The 19366-nt window shown below is 48.4% G+C and overlaps 1 protein-coding gene across 1 annotated transcript; it reads left to right on the top strand.

Annotated features, from left to right (window-relative positions):
• The first annotated feature begins 1072 nt into the window (after positions 1-1072).
• Positions 1073-18865, top strand: LOC135967229 (chymotrypsin-like elastase family member 2A). Its single transcript, XM_065529672.1, has 8 exons — positions 1073-1135; positions 1426-1514; positions 9089-9186; positions 10259-10387; positions 10910-11046; positions 13329-13474; positions 14723-14863; positions 18764-18865. The coding sequence occupies exons 1-8, from the start codon at positions 1096-1098 to the stop codon at positions 18779-18781; spliced, it is 798 nt and encodes a 265-aa protein (XP_065385744.1). The 5' UTR covers positions 1073-1095; the 3' UTR covers positions 18782-18865.
• Positions 18866-19366: the final 501 nt, after the last annotated feature.

Raw genomic sequence — 19366 nt, 5'->3', positions numbered from 1 at the left:
GCATGTCGGCCTTGCCTTCTGCTACGTGTGCACCTTCCCCACATTACACAAATCCTTACCCTAATGTTGTGAAACATGCTGGGCACAGGTTCCTCTCCCTGTTTCACAGATGGGTCTAGAGACTTACATGACCCAGCCAAGGTCACACTGCAAGCCCTGGCGTGGCCTAGAACAGGCTTTCTCAGCCTCAGCAACATTGACATCCAGGGCAGGGCACGTCCTGTTGCCCAGTGCATTGTCAGATGTTTAGCAGCATCTCTGCTCTCTGCCCGCTGGATGCCAATAACATCAACCCCAGCCATGACACCCAATGATGTCTCCAGATGTTGTCAAAAGATTTCTGGTGGCCGAACCAGCCCCACTGAGAAATACGCCTTAGAACGCTGTGGGTTCAGCATGCCACCTTCATCTTTTCTTTGAAAACACAACTCCTGGCCAGACGCGGTGGCTCAGCCTGGAATCCCAGCACTTTGGGAGGCTGAGGCGAGCAGATCACTTGAGGCCAGGAGTGGGAGACCAGTCTGGCCAACATGATGAGACCCATGTCTCTACTAAAAATACAAAAATTAGCCAGGAATGGTGGCACACACCTGTCATCCCAGCTGCTAGGGAGACTGAGGCAGGGGAATTGCTTGAACCCAGGAGGCAGAGGTTGCAGTGAGCTGAGATCACACCACTGCACTCCAGCCTGGGTGACAGAGCATGACTCCATCTCAGAAAGGAAAAAAAAAAAAAAAAAAAAAAAACTCCTCTCCTCAGTCTTACCCAGGGAGGAAAAAAAAAAAAAAAAAGAAAACACAACTCCAAGGACTAACAATTAGTATTTTTCTTCCTTCCCTAACACACAACACAATATCTTCAAAACAGATGGAACCCATATTCCAATATCTACCTTTGGCATCTTTTCCAAAGTATTTTTAGGGTGACAGCTACGAGCAAATGGGAAAAAAAATATTTGGACGCAAGCTCTTTTTTCCACTGGGCTTTGAGAAAATCCCCATCTTGCGTGCTCCCAGTGTATCTCTCACTGATAAGTTCCTCATAAAACCAGGGCCTTCTCCAGGGACACGCTGACAGAACTCCCACGGACACACCATGATTAGGACCCTGCTGCTGTCCGCTTTGGTGGCTGGAGGTAAACCCTGTCACCCAGAGCCACTGGTTTCCCATCCCCTGGTGTGGCTGGGAATGGGATCTTCCTGTCCTCCCCTCTCGCCCCCACCCATCCCCACTGCATTCAGACCTATAATCATAAGAAAACTGGAATGGAGTTTCAAAGAACTGGAGCAAAGAGCAGGATTCTATAACCTCTTGGGATCCTTCTAGAACAAGGGTTTTCTATTTGGGGGTTCAGAATGCAGCAAGTGTAGTTTACATTGTGTGGGTCGCTGCTTCCTGGACTCAAGACCCTTTCTCTTTTCATAGCCCTCAGTTGTGGGGTCCCCACTTACCCGCCTTCTGTGACTAGGGTGGTTGGAGGTGAAGAAGCGACGCCCAACAGCTGGCCCTGGCAGGTGAGTCGACCACACTGTACTTCCCCCGTCCCTGCCCCACTCCCTTTATATCCCCCCTTTGCCCTTCCACCATGGGGTCTACTGTGCTGGCAAAGTGAGGACTGATGGGACTCAGAGAGCAGCACAGGCACCTTCACCAATAAGATACATTTCCGGCTGGGCACAGTGGCTCATGCCTGTTATCCCAGCACTCTGGGAGGCCATGGTGGGCAGATCACCTGTGGTCACAAGTTTGGGACCAGCCTGGCCAACATGGTGAAACCCGCCTCTACTAGTAATACACAGTTAGCCAGGCGTGGCGGCACACACTTGTAATCCCAGCAACTCGGGAGGCTGAGGCAGGAGAATCGCTTGAACTCAGGAGGCAGAGGTGGCAGTGAGCTGAAATTGCACCACCGCACTCCAGCCTGGACAACAAAGCAAGACTCTGTCTCAAAAAAAAAAAAAAAAAAGATACATTTCTGTGGCCTTGGCCAACCTTGGGAGAGGAGGGAGAGGTGCCTCCTCCAGCTGCAATAAGGAGCTGTCCCCTCCCCACTGCCCATAGGCAGCAAATATAGTCTTACTCTATTAACCAATCAGAGACTTGTTTACAAATGTACCATTAGTCCAGAAACCATTCAAGACTACCTATGCAAATATTCGTTGCTTTAAGGAACCAATCAGTGCTATTTGTGCAGATTCATCTTTAACTACAGGCAAATCAATGTTACCAATGAAAAAATGTTTTCTTAAGTTCATATAATCATAGTGATATCAAGACTAAACTGCCGAGTGGGGCACAGGCACAAATTACTAAGACGTGTTAACGGTGGGAATTTTAACAGAACTGTGTAAAGGTTACATTGACACAAACAAATATAGTAAAATCTCATTTATCTGATGTAACTGGGACTGAACAATTGAAAAGTTGGTTATAAAGAAATTATTTTAAATCATACATATATGTTGTAAACATTTTATCTTACCCTATGCAAACAATTTTTTAAGTTCTTAACTGTCTTTTTCATATAAACCACACCCCATAATATATCATCTATGAGTCCATTTCTTTAAAGCAGAGCAGTAACTTTGAGACGTTCACAAAGCAATCCAAGTTATGAGCCCATCCCGACTTTTACTTTTCCCCCCAATCTTTCCATTTTCTCACAGACACTAATTCAGGTGCAATTTTTTAAGAATCATGGTGATTCAGTTTCTTCCAAGCATTTAACTTTGTTTCCATATAAATAACGACTCTCTTTCTGAACTCGTATTTCTTTGGTTACATGTTTAATCAAATTTCACTATTGCAAGCATAATTGATATAAACTACTTTAGGAGCAAACCCAGCTGAATCAGGATGAGTTTCCAACTTCAGCAGGAGGAACAATTAGCAGCCCACTATCCTTGAGCATTCAGAGTGACCCATGCAGCAGTCACTGTGTTTACAGAGGCCAGCGTCATTCATCTGCTCCTTGATTAAGAGACTGTCAATGATAGGCCAGGCATGGTGGCTCATGCCTGTAATCCCAGCACTTTGGCAGGCCGAAGCAGGTGGATCACCTGAGGTCAGGAGTTTGAGACGAGTCTGGCCAACATGGTAAAACTCTGCCTCTACTAAAAATACAGAAATTACCCAGGCATGGTGGCGGACACCTGTACTCCCAGCTATTTGGGAGGCTGAAACACAAGAATCACTTGAACCCTGGAGGCGGAGGTTGTGTTGAGCCAAGATCCCACCTCTGCACTCCAGCCTGGGTGATAGAGTGAGACTCCATCAAAAAAAAAAAAAAAAAAAAAAAAAAAACTGTCAATGAAAGAATGATGGCAGATATTTCACATTTTTTTCTTTTTTTCAGACAGACTCTTGCTCTGTCACCCAGGCTGGAGTGCACTGGCACGATCATAGCTCACTGCAGCCTCCAACTCCTGGGCTCCAGCCATCCACCTGCCTCAGCCTCCCACAGTGCTGGGATTACAGGCACCCACCATTGTGCTCAGCCATAGTAATTTTTTTTTTTTTAATTCAGTGTCACATTCTCTCACACAGGCTGCAGTACAGTGGCTGGCGAAACATGGCTCACTGTGGCCTCAAACTCCTAGGCTCAAGCAAACCTCCCACCTCAGCCTCCCTACCAGCTGAGCCCACAGATGCATGCCACCACACCCGGTTAATTTTTTTTGTTGTTTTTTTAGAGATGGGGTCTCACTATGTTACTCAGGCTGGTCTTGAACTCCTGGGCTCAAGTGATCCTCCTGCCTCAGCCTCGCAAAATGCTGGGATTACAGGCATGAGCCACTCAACCCAGCCTCACAATTTATATACTTGGCTTTGTGTAGTTTTGCCAGTTCTTTTGCTTTTCTCACAGTCCCACAGTATTTTTTGCCTGAGAATTTGGAAGAAGGGCCACAGTCCCTCTGCTACAGGGCCCCACAGCACCAGGCGCATTTGTGCTGAGAACGAATCATTGCTGCCTACAAAAATACTTCCTCGCCCTCTTGCACAAAGGTATTCCTGCCTTGAGAACCAGTGAATGTTAGTCTGTGAAGAGTCCCTTGTGCTTTGTGCTTCTGTTTCCCTGGGGAAATTGTTTTACTGAGATCATAGGCAGATCTAGCTGGGTGGGGACCCAGATGAGGCAAGTAAGACATTCACTCTGGGGCAAAATGTAAGAGGTAGCACAAAACTAAGCAACCAGCTGGGCATAGTGGCACACACCTTTAATCCCAGCTATTCAAGAGGTTGAGGCAGGAGGATTGCTTGACCCCAAGAGTTTGAGACCCGTATGGGCAACATAGCTAGCCATCACAAAAGAAAAAGAAAAGAAAGAAAAAAAAAAAAAAAGAAAAACCTCACTAACCAAAATGAATAATATTTTAAGGCAATTTTGTTTTTTCTCCTGGAGACAGAGTCTCATTCTGTCACCCAGGCTGGAATGCAGTGGCATAATCACGGCTAACTGCAACCTCCACTTCCTGGGTTCGATTAATTTTCCTGTCTCAGCCTCCCGAATACCTAAGATTACAGGTGCACGCCACCACACCCGGCTAATTTTTCGTATTTTTTAGTAAAAACGGGGTTTCATCATGTTGGCCAGGCTGGTCTCAAACTCCTGACCCACCTGCCTCAGCCTCCCAAAGTGCTGGGATTACAGGTGTGAGTCATCCCACCCACCAGCTATTGTCATTACAGTATTAATCACCCTGAGAGCCCTGCACAGTGGCTTATGTTCCACATTTCCAGAGAAGGTAACTGGGACTTGGAAAGGTTACAGAATTGCACAAAGGCACTGAGTTAGCCTGGGGGGAATGAGGATTCAAATTTGGTTCAATGCTTGTTCTTTTAGCTACACTTTGCTGGTCACAAATAATACATATTACGTGGACTACATTTCACATCTGTCGGATGGTTTCAGCACATTTTTAAATTGGGGAGGTATATCCTTTGAAGTATCTTTTTTCACTTTCTCTAATTTTAAATGTCTTTTATAAAGCCAGTTCATCTAAGACCTCTTAATGTCACACAAACAAGAAATGCCAAACATTAAAAACAAGAACGTTCAGAGAAAAGCAGGCATCTGGCATCTACCAACAAACAGGTCATCGTTCCCCACAGTTACAGGAAGCCCCATCAGTGCAGTCCATGCCCTACTGTCACCTCCCTCCCCTCTGCTTGGCCTTGGCAGGGAATTGAAAGACAGGGAGGAGGAATGAAGGAACAGGAAGGACATGGAACAGCTTCATTAGAGACTAAAACAGTGTCAGATGTCACCACCTTAAAGTTCTTTTTTGTTGTTGTTGTTGTTCTTTTTTTTTTTTTTTAAAGCCAGGGTCTCACTCTGTCACCCAGGCTGGAGTACAGTGGCACCATCCCGGCTCACTGCAACCTCCGCCTCCTGAGTTCAAGCGATTCTCCTACCTCAGCCTCCCAAGTAGCTGGGATTACAGGCACACACCACCACAGCCGGCTAATTTTTGTATTTTTAGTACAGATGGGGTCTCATCATGTTGGCCAGGTTGGTGTAGAACTCCTGGCCTCAAGTGACCCACCCCCCCTCAGCCTCCCAAAATGCTGGAATTACAGGCGTGAGCCACAGTATCCAGCCTCCACCACTTAAAAGTTCTACCCCACACCTGTTAACTGTCAATCTAAACAGAAACCTTTCTTTTCTTTTTCCTTTTTTTTTTTCTTTTTTGAGACAGATGCTCATTCTGTCGCCCAGGCTGGAGTGCGGTAGTGCCATCTAGGCTCACTGCAACCTCCGCCTCCCGGGTTCAAATGATTCTCCTGCCTCAGCCCCTGAGTAGCTGGGATTACAGGCGAGACCTACTGTGCCCTGCCTAGAAATCATTTTTTAACCTGAAAAAATGTTTTCAAAAAAAAGTGAGGAGCCAGGGGGCAGGGGAGTAAGGTCCACTTATGCAGTCTCATGTTCCTATGAGTGGATTTGGTCTTCAGGGGGAAACTAGACAAGCAGGAGACAAGATCACCCGCCCCTGGTGATCTCTTTCATTCTATTCATTTGCTTATTCACTCACTTGTTCAATCAGTAAGCATTTGTTAAAGACCCAGTATGTACCAGGCACTCTTCTAGGCGCCTGGCACATAGCAGTGGGGGGGAAAATTCATGAAGCCTTTATTAAAGTGGAGACGTGGCCAGGCACAGTGGCTCAAACACCTGTAATCCCAGTACTTTTGGAGACCGAGGTGGGCAGATACCCTGAGGTCAGGAGTTCGAGATCAGCCTAGCTAACATGGCGAAACCCCATCTCTACTAAAAATATAAGTAAATTAGCCAGGTGTGGTGGCAGGCACCTGTAATCCCACCTACTCTGGTGGCTTAGACAGGAGAATCGCTTGAACCCAGGAGACAGAGGTTGCAGTGAGCCGAGATGGTGCCGCTGTACACTCCAACCTGAGCGACAAAGCAAGACTCCATCTAAAAAATTACAAATAAAATAAAGCAGAGGAGTGAGACAATAAACAACTGAATGAGTAAACTCATAACATGCCAGAAAATGCAAGATACTATGATGAAGAGTAACGCAGAGCAAGAGGAAGGAGGCAAGTGTGTCTGTGTGTGCGTATGTACGTGAGCATGCATGTGTGTGTGTGTGCACACTGTTGGGGATAGCACAGTCATAGAAGACCTCACGGAGAAGGTAACCTTGTGCAGAGACCAACAGGAAGTGAAGGAAAGAGCTACATCGATATTTGCAAGAATATTCCAGGCAAGAGGAAGAGCCAGTGCAAAGGACTGGAGGCAGAAGTGGGTTTGGTGTATTTGCAGAACTGCATGGAAGTCAGGGTGGCTGGAGGAGAGGAGAGTGGGAGCCTATGGGGGTCAGAGAGGCCACAGAGGGCCTAGTAGGTCATCAGACAGATTCAGGTTTTATAAGCTGTAAAGGGGGAGCCACTGGAGGGCCTGAGCAGAGAAGAGAAGTCATCTGACTTCCATTCAAAAGGGATCATTCACGCTACTGTGTTGAGAAAATGTGGGCGGGAGCGGGGAGAAGAGATGGGAGACTAGAGTGATCATTGAGAAGAGAGGATGACTGGGACATGCAGTTGAGGTAGTGACCAAGGGGTAGCAACCCCTCCACATATTCCCAAGCTAGAGCTGAAGGGATTTGTTGATGGACTTGAATGAGGGATAACAGGGAAACACAGGAGCCAAGGATGACACCAAGGTTTGCGGCCCGAGCAGCAGTGGAGTTGCCATTGACTGTGACAGAGGACCCTGGGGAAAGACCACGTTTGGGATAAGTCAGGAGTTTTGTTTTGGACATACTAAACCGGAGGGAGCTAAGGAAAGAGCTCCCAAGGAGGGGAAGATCCCAACCAATCCAGTTGCAGAAACATGTTCAGAACAGGGTTTTTTGTTTTTGTTGTTGATATGAAGTCTCACTCTTGTCACCCAGGCTGCAGTGCAATAGCACGATCTCGACTCACTGCAACCTCTGCCTCCCGGGTTCATGTGATTCTTTTGCTTCAGCCTCCTGAGTAGCTGGGATTAGACACACGCCATCACATCCGGCTAATATTTGTATTTTTAGTAGAGACGGGATTTCACCATGTTGGCCAGACTGGTCTCAAACTCCTGACCTCACGTGAATTCACCTACCTCAGCCTCCCAAAGTGTTAGAATTACAGGCATAAGGCAACACTCCTGGCAGAACAGTTATTTTTTAATAGTCTATATGTTTTTTATTTTTCTATCCCAGATTTTTTGCGTTAATTTTGTTGTTGCTTTTTGTTGGCTGGGCAGAGCAGATACAGGCCCTTGCTATGTCACCCAGGCTGAGCACAGAGCAATCACAGCTCCCTGAAACCTAGACTTTCTCAGATCAAGCAATCCTCTCACCTCAGCCTCCTGAGTAGCTGAGACTACAGGTGTGCACCACCACTCCCAGTTAATTTTTATTTTATTTAAAAAATTTTTTGGTAGGCCGGGAGCGGTGGCTCAAGCCTGTAATCCCAGCACTTTGGAGACCGAGACGGGCAGATCACAAGGTCAGCAGATCGAGACCATCCTGGCTAACACGGTGAAATCCCATCTCTACTAAAAAATACAAAAAACTAGCCAGGCAAGGTGGCGGGCGCCCCTAGTCCCAGCTACTCAGGAGGCTGAGGCAGGAGAACAGCCTAAACCCGGGAGGCGGAGCTTGCAGTGAGCCGAGATCCGGCCACTGCACTCCAGCCTGGGCGACAAAGCGAGATTCCCTCTCAAAAAAAAAAAAAAAAAATGTTTTGGTAGAGTCTAGTTCTCGCTATCGTGCCCAGGCTGGTTCACAAACTCCTGGGCTCAAGCAATACTCCCACCTCAGCCTTCTGAGTAGCTGGGACTATAGGAATGCACCACCGCACCCAGCGGCTAATTTTGGGCTATTTTTTTTGTGAATACAATGCATTAGTCCTTCCTCACACTGCTAAGAAAGACATACCTGAGACTGGGTAATTTATAAAGGAAAGAGGTTTAATTGACTCCCAGGTCAGCATGGCTGGGGAGGCCTCAGGAAACTTACAATCATGGCAGAAGGGGAAGGAAACACATCCTTGTTCACACAGCGGCAGCAGGGAGAAATGCCGAGCAAAAGTGGAGGAAAGCCCCGTATAAAACCATCAGATCGTGTGAGAACTCACTGTCATGAAAACAGCATTGGGGTAACCACACTCACGATTCAATTACCTCCCACCAGGTCCCTCCCACGACACATGGGGATAATGGGAGCTACAATTCAAGATGAGATTTGGGTGGGGACACAGCCAAACTTATCAGATGGGGTCTCACCACATTGCCCAGGCTGGTCTCAAACTCCTGGGCTCAAGTGATCCTCCTTCCTTAGCCTCCCAAAGTGTTGGGATTACAGGCATGAGCCACCATGCCTGGCCTGATTGTTTTTAATATACATTGCATTAACATGTTTTTTACCTTGACATCTGAGGTTTTGGGGGCCCCCTTAAGTTGTGCACCTTAGGTGAGTGCCTCACTCCCCCTTACCCTAGTCCCAGCCCTGTTCTTGGGAAACTGGAGAGCAGGGAGGCCCTGCTTTTTCAGCCACAGCCACAGAGCTCCTGTGTTTCTCCCCAGGCCTCCCTGCAATACATCTCCAATGGCAATTGGTACCACATCTGCGGAGGGACCCTGATAGCCAACAACTGGGTCCTGACGGCTGCCCACTGCATCAGGTAACTGCCATTCCCTGGGCACTTGGCCTGCTCACCAGCTGGTGCTCATTTCTGAGCTGGGGGCTCAAATAGCCTGAACCATGCTACATAAAGCAGCCTTGCAAATAACCACTAGCCTGGCCGAGACACAAGCTGTAGTCAATCAATGGTTCAGTGTGTTGGCCCATCAATGTCAGTACATGTCAGAGATGGGGTGTCCTGTGCCAGGTACTAAGGGAGGATAAGGAGAAGGGGAAGGCCCAATCGCTGCACTCTTGGGGAAACTACCTGTGGCCTCTGGATCTGGAATTGGGTTCCCTTGAACAACTTGACTTCTCAAAGCTTCAATACCATCACCTGCAGAAAACAATGGAGTAACAGAATTTAGTGTGAATTCAATGAGTTGATTTACTAAAGGGCCTGACACTTAGTAAGTGCCCAGTGAAAGCTAACACTGAATTATGGACTAATTGTAAAGGCCCACAAGGTTCTGCAACGTTGTTCACTCATCCTCTTTGTTGTCCGTGACCTCTGCTCATCACAGCTGGAACTCACCGGAGCTTCTGCTGGGTCCGTGTGACTCCTTCCAGGAGTGATCCCTTCTCCCATCTAATTTATAATAAGCTCTAGGAAGTTTTGGAGAAAATAACAGAGGCCTACAGTCAGGAATCCTGGCTTCTGGTTCTGGTTTTTCACTAACGGTGGGACTATGGGCCAGGTTACTACTCTCTGGGCCTCAGTTTCCCCATCTGAAAATGACAGGTGGGAAAAATGTCCTTGAGAGCAAATGACATTTGTTTTCTCTGTGTTCATCTTGTTTCCTCCGTAATCCTACAGAGTCTGTGTTATTACAACATTTATTTTATATTATAGTTTATAGTTAGCATAGTAACAATTATTATATGATCATAGTTCTTACATTATATACTTTAGGCTCTATTATAATTAACTGATTGTCCCAGGGGAGGAAAGATCCCCAAGCCCAAGCCCCAACTAGTGGCTCATGCAGCAGCCAGTTACTTGGGTCTATCCCAACATTATCCAAAGCCAGGCCTCCGGAGGTGACCCTCTCCCTGGGCCCCCTTTCTCCCAGCTCCTCCAGGACCTACCGCGTGGTGCTGGGATGGCACAACCTCTATATTGCGGAGTCTGGCTCGCTGGCCGTCAGTGTCTCTAAGACTGTGGTGCACCAGGACTGGAACCCCAACCAGGTCTCCAAAGGGTTCGTTTCTGTCTGGATGCACTTGGGGGTGAAGTTGTCAGGGAACAGATGGGGGTCTCACAGAGGCAAGTGTCTCAACCCCACCACATGCCCTCTGCTTCTTCTATATGGAGGGAGAAGGAGCTCTGGCCTCTTAGATGTGGAACCAGCTCCAAAGATGTCTGGGGTGGGGATGTGACCTCAGGAGGGAGAAGCAAAGACTGCCAGAGTGACCTGGTTTGCTGCCAGTTAAGCCTGAAGGGCCCCTGTCCGCTGAGCATGTATCTACTTCATGCCAAGTCCTGGGGACACAGGGACAGTGCTGTCGACCCTGTGACTGTCCCTGGAGTAGGACACAACCTCTCCTACCTTGCCCCTTTCAACAAGGCCCTCTGCATTTTCAAAGATGCCCTGGGACCCTGCCACTCAGTGCAAGCTAGGGTAATGAATAGGGAACGATGACAAGGTCTCAGAGCCCTCCAAAGCCCCACAGGGCAGGAAAAGTCAACCCTGTCCTCATGCTCTGCCTCTGCACTGACCCAGGTGCGACATTGCCCTGCTCAAACTGGCTGACCCCGTCTCCCTCACCGACAAGATCCAGCTGGCCCGCCTCCCTCCTGCTGGTACCATTCTACGCAGCAACTACCCCTGCTACGTCACGGGCTGGGGAAGGCTGCGGAGTAAGTGGGAGCCAGGAGCCCCCAGGCCTGGGAGGGAAGGGAGGTGATGTCACCCCTGTCTGGCCAGAGCCTCTCACCTGTCATCCCAGGGTGTGTGGCTGCCTCGGAGAGACGGGGTGGCATAGGCTGATGCCTGCCCGGGGTCAAATGTCAGCTCTCTCACTTCATGACTGTCACACCTTGGGCACATTACTAGGTCTCTCCATGCAGCACTTTTATCATATGTAAAATGCAAATAATTGGCTGGGAGCCGTGGCTCACGCCTGTAATCCCAACACTTTGGGAGGCCTGGCAGGCGGATCACTTGAGGTCAGGAGACCAGACTGACCAACATGGTGAAACTCTGTCTCTACTAAAAATATTTTTAAAAATAGGGTGTGGTGGTGTGTACCTGTAGTCCCAGCTACTCAGGAGGCTGGGGCAAGAGAATCGCTTGAACCCGGGAAGTGGAGTTTGCAGTGAGCCAAGATTTCGCTACTGCACTCCAGCCTGGGGGACAGAGGGAGACTGCATCTCACAAAAAAAAAAAAAAAAAAAAAAAAAGACATAATAATAGCAGCTACATCACAGAGTTGGCAAGGATTCAAGGAGATAATCTATAGGAAGCCTGGCATGTGGGAGGTGCTGTGTGTTAGTTGTTGTCACTGTCCCTATGATGGAAAGAAAGTTACAGAGACCATGTGACATCTTCTGTGTGGCCCATAGAGTTCAGAACAGCATTTTCCTCTGTGACCTGAGGTCCCTGGAGCCCTCATTGGACCCTCCGTGCCCCATAGCAAAAGCTGTCCCCTGTGCCATTCGGTCTTGCTGCTCAGAACCTGGCTGAGGGCGGGTCTCCTTTGACATAGACTCCAGGGGTTAGAGATCCAATGACAGTAGCCACCAAGAGGAACAGAGTTCCCGCCCTTCCCTTGTGAAATCTCTAGAGGTTTGGAAGATTCTAGGAAGGGATGAGTGATAATGACCTTATGACCATAATGACATTATGAGTGATAATGACATTAAGACATTTCTCCCTAATGACATAAACACATAAGTATAATGACATGTTTTTCCAGGGGTGCATTCACATATGTACCCTGGAATAAATCCCCATGCCCTCTTGACTGGCTTATCTGTAAATACAAGGATACATGAAATCCTGCGGTGAGCGGTGGCGAAAGAGGCATTTCATGCTTATTAAGATAGAAGCACAGCCACCTGTTTGTTTCCCCAGACAACCCTGGGGCAGATGCAGTTCATCTGAGACAGTGGGAGCGGGTAGGCATCCAAATGCTTGGCTTTTAGGCCCAGCTCTGTCGGTCACGGTGAAACCTTGGGCAAGCCACTTCCAAACCTCAGTTTCCTCATCTGTAAAATGGAAATACTGTTGGTGAAGACCAAAAAAGGTGAAAGGTGAAAATGCGTCCTACATTGTTAAATGTTATATAAGTGTTAATTACTTACTAGTGGTCTTAAGCCAGACCCTTAACTTCCTTTTTTTTTTTTTCAGACAGAGCCTTGCTCTGTTGACTTGGCTGGAGTGCAGTGCTGCAGTCTCCACCCACCTTGGCCTCCCTAAGTGCTGGGATTAGAGGATGAGCCACTGCGCCTGGATGACGCTTAACGTCCCTAGGCTTTGGTCGATAGTGAAGAATTATGCTAAGCTCATCCTTGCCACTCATAGCTGTGGTAACAGTAATGAAGGTGATGGTGGCTGTGTCGTTGGGGGCCATTATGACAGCCCTCCCCCTTCACCACACCAGCATATTTTTCCCAAGGAGGGGGCTCTAACTGCCAGGAGGCTCACTTACTTCAGATAAGTGACAGAAAGTCATGGAGTTAGCTCAGCGAAAAAAGGGATTGTTATAAGGAATTAAAAGTTTCAACCTGAGGGCCGAGATATAGCCAGGCATCAGGAACAGGCTAGGATCAGGGACTGGAGGCCTATAAGAAACTCAGGAAACGCTCTCTTGGAATTTCTTTTCTTTGTGAGTCTACTTCATTCTCCACATAAAACAAAACCTCAGTCATTGCCAACAGCTTCCCAGATTTACGTCCTCTGAAACCGGAATCTCTTAGACCCATCTCAGGATCCCAGGGGAGGGAGCTCATTGGCTTAGCTTGAGTCAGGTGTTCACTGCTGAACCAATCAACCATGAGGACACAGTGTAGACAAACATAGCTCTTCGCATATTGCAATGGATGGAAGACTGTAACAGGGGAAACCCAGTAGCGGTCAACCACTTCCTTTTTCTTAGGAGTCATTGCATCCCTAATACCTTCTTTCTGATCTCATTCAGCCAACGGGCCTCTTCCTGATGTCCTGCAGCAGGGCCGGTTGCTGGTTGTGGACTATGCCACCTGCTCCAGCTCTGGATGGTGGGGCCGCACCGTGAAAACCTGTATGATCTGTGCTGGGGGTGATGGCATGATCGCCAGCTGCTACGTGAGTACCAAAATCAGGGGCCCTGCTCAGTGACAAAATGTGGCTGGGGATAAGGCTATAGAGGTCCATCCCTCCATAGGTCCATCCTCCCTCCTCCTGGCAGACGTACCCAGAAATATGTTCCAGGTATATCAGAACCCGATCTTTCGCCAGGCACGGTGGCTCCTGCCTGTACCCTATCACTTTGGGAGGCCACGGCGGGCAGACCTCTTGAGGTCAGCAGTTCGAGACCAGCCTGGCCAACATGGTGAAACCTTGTCTCTACTAAAAATACAAAAATTAGCTGGGCGTGGTGGCGGGCACCTGTAGTCACAGCTACTCAGGAGGCCGTAGCAGGAGAATCACTTGAACCCATTAGGCAGAGGCTGCAGCGAACTGAGATCACACCACTACAATCCAGTCTGGGTGACAGCAAAACTCAAAAAAAAAAAAAAAAACACAAAAAAAAACTTGATCTTGGTTCTTGTTTGTTCTTGCTTTGAGATTCTCCTTGTCTTGTCCACCCCTCTCACTGCTGGGAAGTCCTTCCCTGGGTCTCATCAAGGTCTCTCATGATTGTCATTCCGTATCCTTTCCTCTATGCTGGAAGGGAGCCAGAGGAAAGTATTCCCTGGCTTAGGGCCTTTCTAGGATGACTTCTGGGTTTTCTGTTGAATTACTCTCATCAGCGGCCCAGCGTGTCCCCTCCAGGTAGCTGCCACGGAAGCCTTCCCGGAGACAGTGTCTTAACCACCAGGAATTGCTCTGTGTTGGACTTAGCAGTGAAGTGGGGATGGAATAGGAAGGAGATCCACATGCCCTTCAGATCACACTGTGCCCTACACACTCTGCCCACACAGACCACCCCACCCGCGGGAAGATGGAGCCAGTGGGGAAGAGCCTGAACTCTGGGATGTGGCCTCAGCTCCTTTACAAATGGCCTGTGCAACCTTAGGCAAGTCCCAACCTCTCAACACTCCAGTTTCTCCTCTCCAGTGGCCTGGGGACACTGTGAATATTTACCTCCTAGGATTTTGTGGGGATTAATGAGATAAGGCATAGAACATGCTTAGCTCAGCTCTGGCCACACAGGAAGAATAAGTGTTGGCTCTTGTTGGAATTATGGTACCACCTTGGGCTTTGACCACAAGGGCTGGCTTCAGAGGACAGTGACCTACAGCAGAACAATAGAAATGCATTGAGAACAATGGTTCCAATGGGCAGCCCCTTCCTCACCCTTTACCCTTCTATAACTCTGGCCTTCCTCAGGGAGACTTCGGCGGGCCGCTGAATTGTCAGGCAGCTGATGGCCGGTGGGAGGTGCACGGCATCAGCAGCTTCACCTGCAACTACTGCCACAAGCCCTCCTTCTTCATACGGGTCTCCAGTTACATCGACTGGATCAATTCGGTAAGAACCAGACCAGCCCTGACCCCCAGGGCACTTACCTGCTCACCTGGCCTCGGGAGTGCCATGCCCACCTGGCGACTGAGAACCCCCTCCTTCCTCTTGAGAGCTAGATGGGACCCCTTGGAGGAGGCTGCAGACCTTGGCAACTGCTGGGCCCCCCCCATGGGACCCCAAAATTTCTGTGTGGGTAAAGCTGAGTAAAAAGCAACATAGAGGGTGGCCTTGTCCAAAGAGATTGGATACTCCTCAGGCATATTAAGAGTGCGTTCCACCGGACACGGTGGCTCAGGCCTGTAATCCCAGCATTTTGGGAGGCCAAGGCGGGCAGATCACGAAGTCAGAAGGTCCAGACCAGCCTGACCAACCAACCCATCTCTACTAAAAAATACAAAAAAATTAGCCAGCTGTGGTAGTGCACTCCTGTAAACCTAGCTACTCAGGAGGCTGGGGCAGGAGACTCCCTTGAACCTGGGAGATGGAGGTTGCAGTGAGCAGAAATTGCACCATTGCACTCCAGCCTGAACAAAAGAGTGAGTTCCATAGGAATGGTGATTTTATTTTTGTGTATCTGTGTGTGGCCCAGACTCCACCATCCAGTGCTAGAACAGGTATATTTGTCTGCAAAGCCCAAAACCTGATTCTTTGAGACCCCCATAGCATTAATTATTGGAAATTAGTCCCCTCAGTGGTCTTCCAGCTATTCTGCAGGGTGACCAGCCATCCCGGTTTGTGCAGGACTGAGAGGTTTTCCAGGATGCAGGACTTCCTGTTTTACTCTGGGACCATCCCAGGCAAATAAAGCCGAGTTGATCCCCCTGTCTTATCAATGTAAACTCAGAGCTGTCTCCTTTCAGCTTCCACAATAACTCAATTTGCTTTTCACAATGAACACACATTTGTTTATAACAATAAGCATTAACATTATGTATTAAAAATAATAGGCCAGGTGCCATGGCTCATGCCTGTAATCGCAGCACTTTGGGAGGCCAAGGAGGGAGGATTGCTTGAGCCCAGGAGTTCAAGATCAGCCTGGGCAACATAGCGAGACTCTGTCTACAAAAAAAATTATTTAATTACTTAGGCATGGTGGTGCATGCTGGTAGTCTCCGCTACTTGGGAGGCTTGGGTGAAAGGATCACTTAGGCCTGCGAGGCCAACGCTACATTGAGCCAAGGTCACACCAATGCATTTCAGCCTGGTTGACATAGCAAGACCCTGTCTCCGAAAATAATGATAATAATAACTGGCATCAATATTAAGGAGCAGCCATGGATACACGCAGCAGTAGGTGAAAGCAGCCAGAACAGGAAACCCCGTCACAAGAAAGGGGTGCCTGGTGGCTCACGCCTGTAATCCCTTTGGGGGGGATTACAGCACTTTGGGAGGCTGAGATGGGCAGATCACCAGAGGTCAGGAGTTCGAGACCAGCCTGGCCACCATGGGGAAACCCCATCTCTACTAAAAATGTAAAACTAAGCTGGGTGTGGTGACACATGCTTGTAATCCCAGCTACTCAGGAGGCTGAGGCAGGGGAATCACTTGAACCTGGGAGGTGGAGGTTGCAGTAACCCAAGTTCACACCACTGCACTCCAGCCTGGGCGACAGAGCAAGACTCCATCTCAAAAAAAGAAAAACCACAAAAAAAAGAATCGAGTGCCCGGGAGAGGGCAGAGGAGCCACCATGCCTGGTACTGGATGCTGGGAGGGAAGAGTCAGACACTCTGTGCCGATGGAGGACCACCTCAGTTCGCTCTTCTGTAAAATGGGACGTGAACTAGACAAGGACTCCTCCACTATTTACGTGCTACAGCAAATGGGAGTTATGGTATTTGTGGCAGAGCAGCTGGTCCTGGCAGCACCTAGGGAACCTGAAGCAGGGGCAGGGGCAATTGTCCCAATATTTTTGTCCCAGCGTCAGGTGTTCCCAGCCACAGACACAAGCACAACAGAACAGACCAGATCCCGAAACATGGCCAGATGGCAGCAGGGATCCACAGGGCACCACGCCTCGTGAGGCAGCTGGGCAGAGGCCCTGTGTTCACGGGAGAGCAGTCGGGGCAGGCACAGATGCCCGGTATTGGGTTTCATAAATGGAAGAGACAAGCAACCAGGTGTCCTTGGGTGAGGGCTGCCCCTGGCAGCGGCGGAGGGGCTCGTGAAATCTTGCAATGGCCCCAACCCAGGGACACTGTGTGCAGGCTGGGGTCACGTACCACTAGAGCCCTGGGGGTGCCTGAGAGCACCTGCTTGGATAAACCCAGACAAGTGACAAGCCAAGGTCAGGAAGTACAAGCAAAAGAGCAGAGAAGCAGAGGAGACAAGTGGCCCGGGGCATTCATCCTTTCAACAAATGTCCATTGAATGACAGTCACACATGAACATCAGCAATACTTAGCTTTTATTCTTTTTCCAGAAGGTAATACATACTTTGTGTAAAAATATTAACACAATATGAGAGTGTATCAAGTAAAATGTATCAAGATGTCCCCCCTCATTTTACATCTCCAATTCCACTCTCCAGAGGTAATCATTGTTTTTGTTTGTTTTCATACGGAGCCTCACTCTGTTGCCCAGGCTGGAGTACAGTGGCTTGATAGCTCACTGCAACCTCTGCCTCCCAGGTTCAAGCAATTCTCCTGCCTCAGCCTCCTAACTAGCTGGGATTACAGGCATGCACCAACATGCCCAGGTAATTTTTGTATTTTTAGTAGAGATGGGCTTTCACCGTGTTGGCCAGGCTGGTCTCAAACGCCTGACCTCAGGTGATCTGCCCATCTCGGCCTCCCAATGTGCTGGGATTACAAGCGTGAGCCACCGCGCCCCGCCAATGATTGTTAAAAGCTTGGTGTGTGATCTTCTCAACTTTATGTGCATATGTCTCTATATATATAAAGAGAGAGAGTGACACTGTCTTCTGAGCAAAAATAGGATCTGAGTCTTCATACTGTTCTGCAGCTGTTTTTCACTTAACACCTTATTACATTTTATATGTCAGTACGTACATGTCATTCTTTTGAACAGCTAAATAGTATTCCATAGTTTGAGTATAATGAATGAAGCTTTCATATTTCCTATTTTTCACTCTTACATTGTGCAGTGAACATCCCTGAACATAATTCTTGCACACTGGTCTGAGTGTTTGTGCTGTAGCAGCTGGATCTCCTGCCGTTTACAGCACTGAATCATGAAGTTGGCATATCAAAATGTTTAACAGGCCGCGTGCGGTGGTTCACGCCTGTCATCCAAGGACTTTGGGAAGCTGAGGCGGGTAGATCACTTGAGGTCAGCAGTTCGAGACCAGCCTGGCCAACATGGTGAACCTTGTCTCTACTAAAAATACAAAAATTAGCAGGGCGTGGTAGTGCATGACTATAATCTCAGCTACCCGGGAGTCTGATGCACGAGAATCACTTGAACCTGTGTGGCGGAGGTTACAGTGAGCCCAGATCGCCCCACTGCACTCCAGCCTGGGAAACACAGTGAGACTGTGTCAAAAAAAAAAAAAAAAAGTTTAACAGACACTGATCAACAGCCTCTGGAAACAGTTACAGCACCAACCACATTGCATAACTGCCTTGCAAACAGCAGTTTTGATTTGAGAAACAAATGAAATCTAAAAATATGCCATCCACACATTTGGAATACAACTTTTAGGGGTTCAAAGGCCACATAGGACTCCTGGTAAGACCCCCTTTACAGGAAGACACTAACAGGTCAATGAAAAGCTGTGATTGTATCTTTTTTTTCAAAACGTCATCAGAACTCCTCAGGCAGGAGGTACTGCAGTGTGGGCTGCCTGTGACTCACATGAGGAGCTTAGCCCAGGAGGACAGACAGGAAACTGCCGTGCACAGCTCTGCGGTTAGGTGAACCTGACGATTTTCTTGTGTGTCCTGCAGGTGATTGCAAATAACTAACCAAAAGAGGTCCCCGGGACTCATTCATACTTGGAAACGTCACAGAAGGAAATTAATATTATAATAAAGTGACAACTATGCAAATCACATCTTGATGAGAGATTTATTAGCAATCCATCCTAACATCCAGGGCCCTAAAAACCATGAGTAGGCTGGGCACAGTGGCACAGCCCTGTAATCCCAGCACTTAGCACTTTGGGAGGCCAAGGCAGGCAGGAATTCAAGACCAGCCTGAGTAACATGGCATAACCCTGTCTCTACTAAAAATACACAAAGTAAATGGGCGAGGTGGTACGCACCTGTATTCCCAGCTACTCAGGATGCTGAGGTGGGAGGATCGCTTGAGCCCTGGAGGTAGAGACTGCAGTGAGCCACGATCGCGTCATCGCACTCTAGCCTGGGCGACAGTGAGACCCTGTCTCAAAAAAAAAAAGGAAAAGAATTTTGCATCTGCGTCTCCCTGCCCGACTGAGACCTCAAGGACCCAGCCCACTTTACAACCTGACACATGACATTATTGTCAAACAACATATAAATGGAGCACTAAGCTGGATTTCTGTGCAGGCGCTGCCCCACCGGATCCCG

The sequence above is a fragment of the Macaca fascicularis genome, chromosome 1, assembly GCF_037993035.2.
Source record: "Macaca fascicularis isolate 582-1 chromosome 1, T2T-MFA8v1.1".
Classification (NCBI taxonomy): Eukaryota; Metazoa; Chordata; class Mammalia; order Primates; family Cercopithecidae; genus Macaca; species Macaca fascicularis.
Note: the sequence above shows the minus strand (reverse complement) of the source record. Positions and strands in the feature narration are given on the sequence as shown.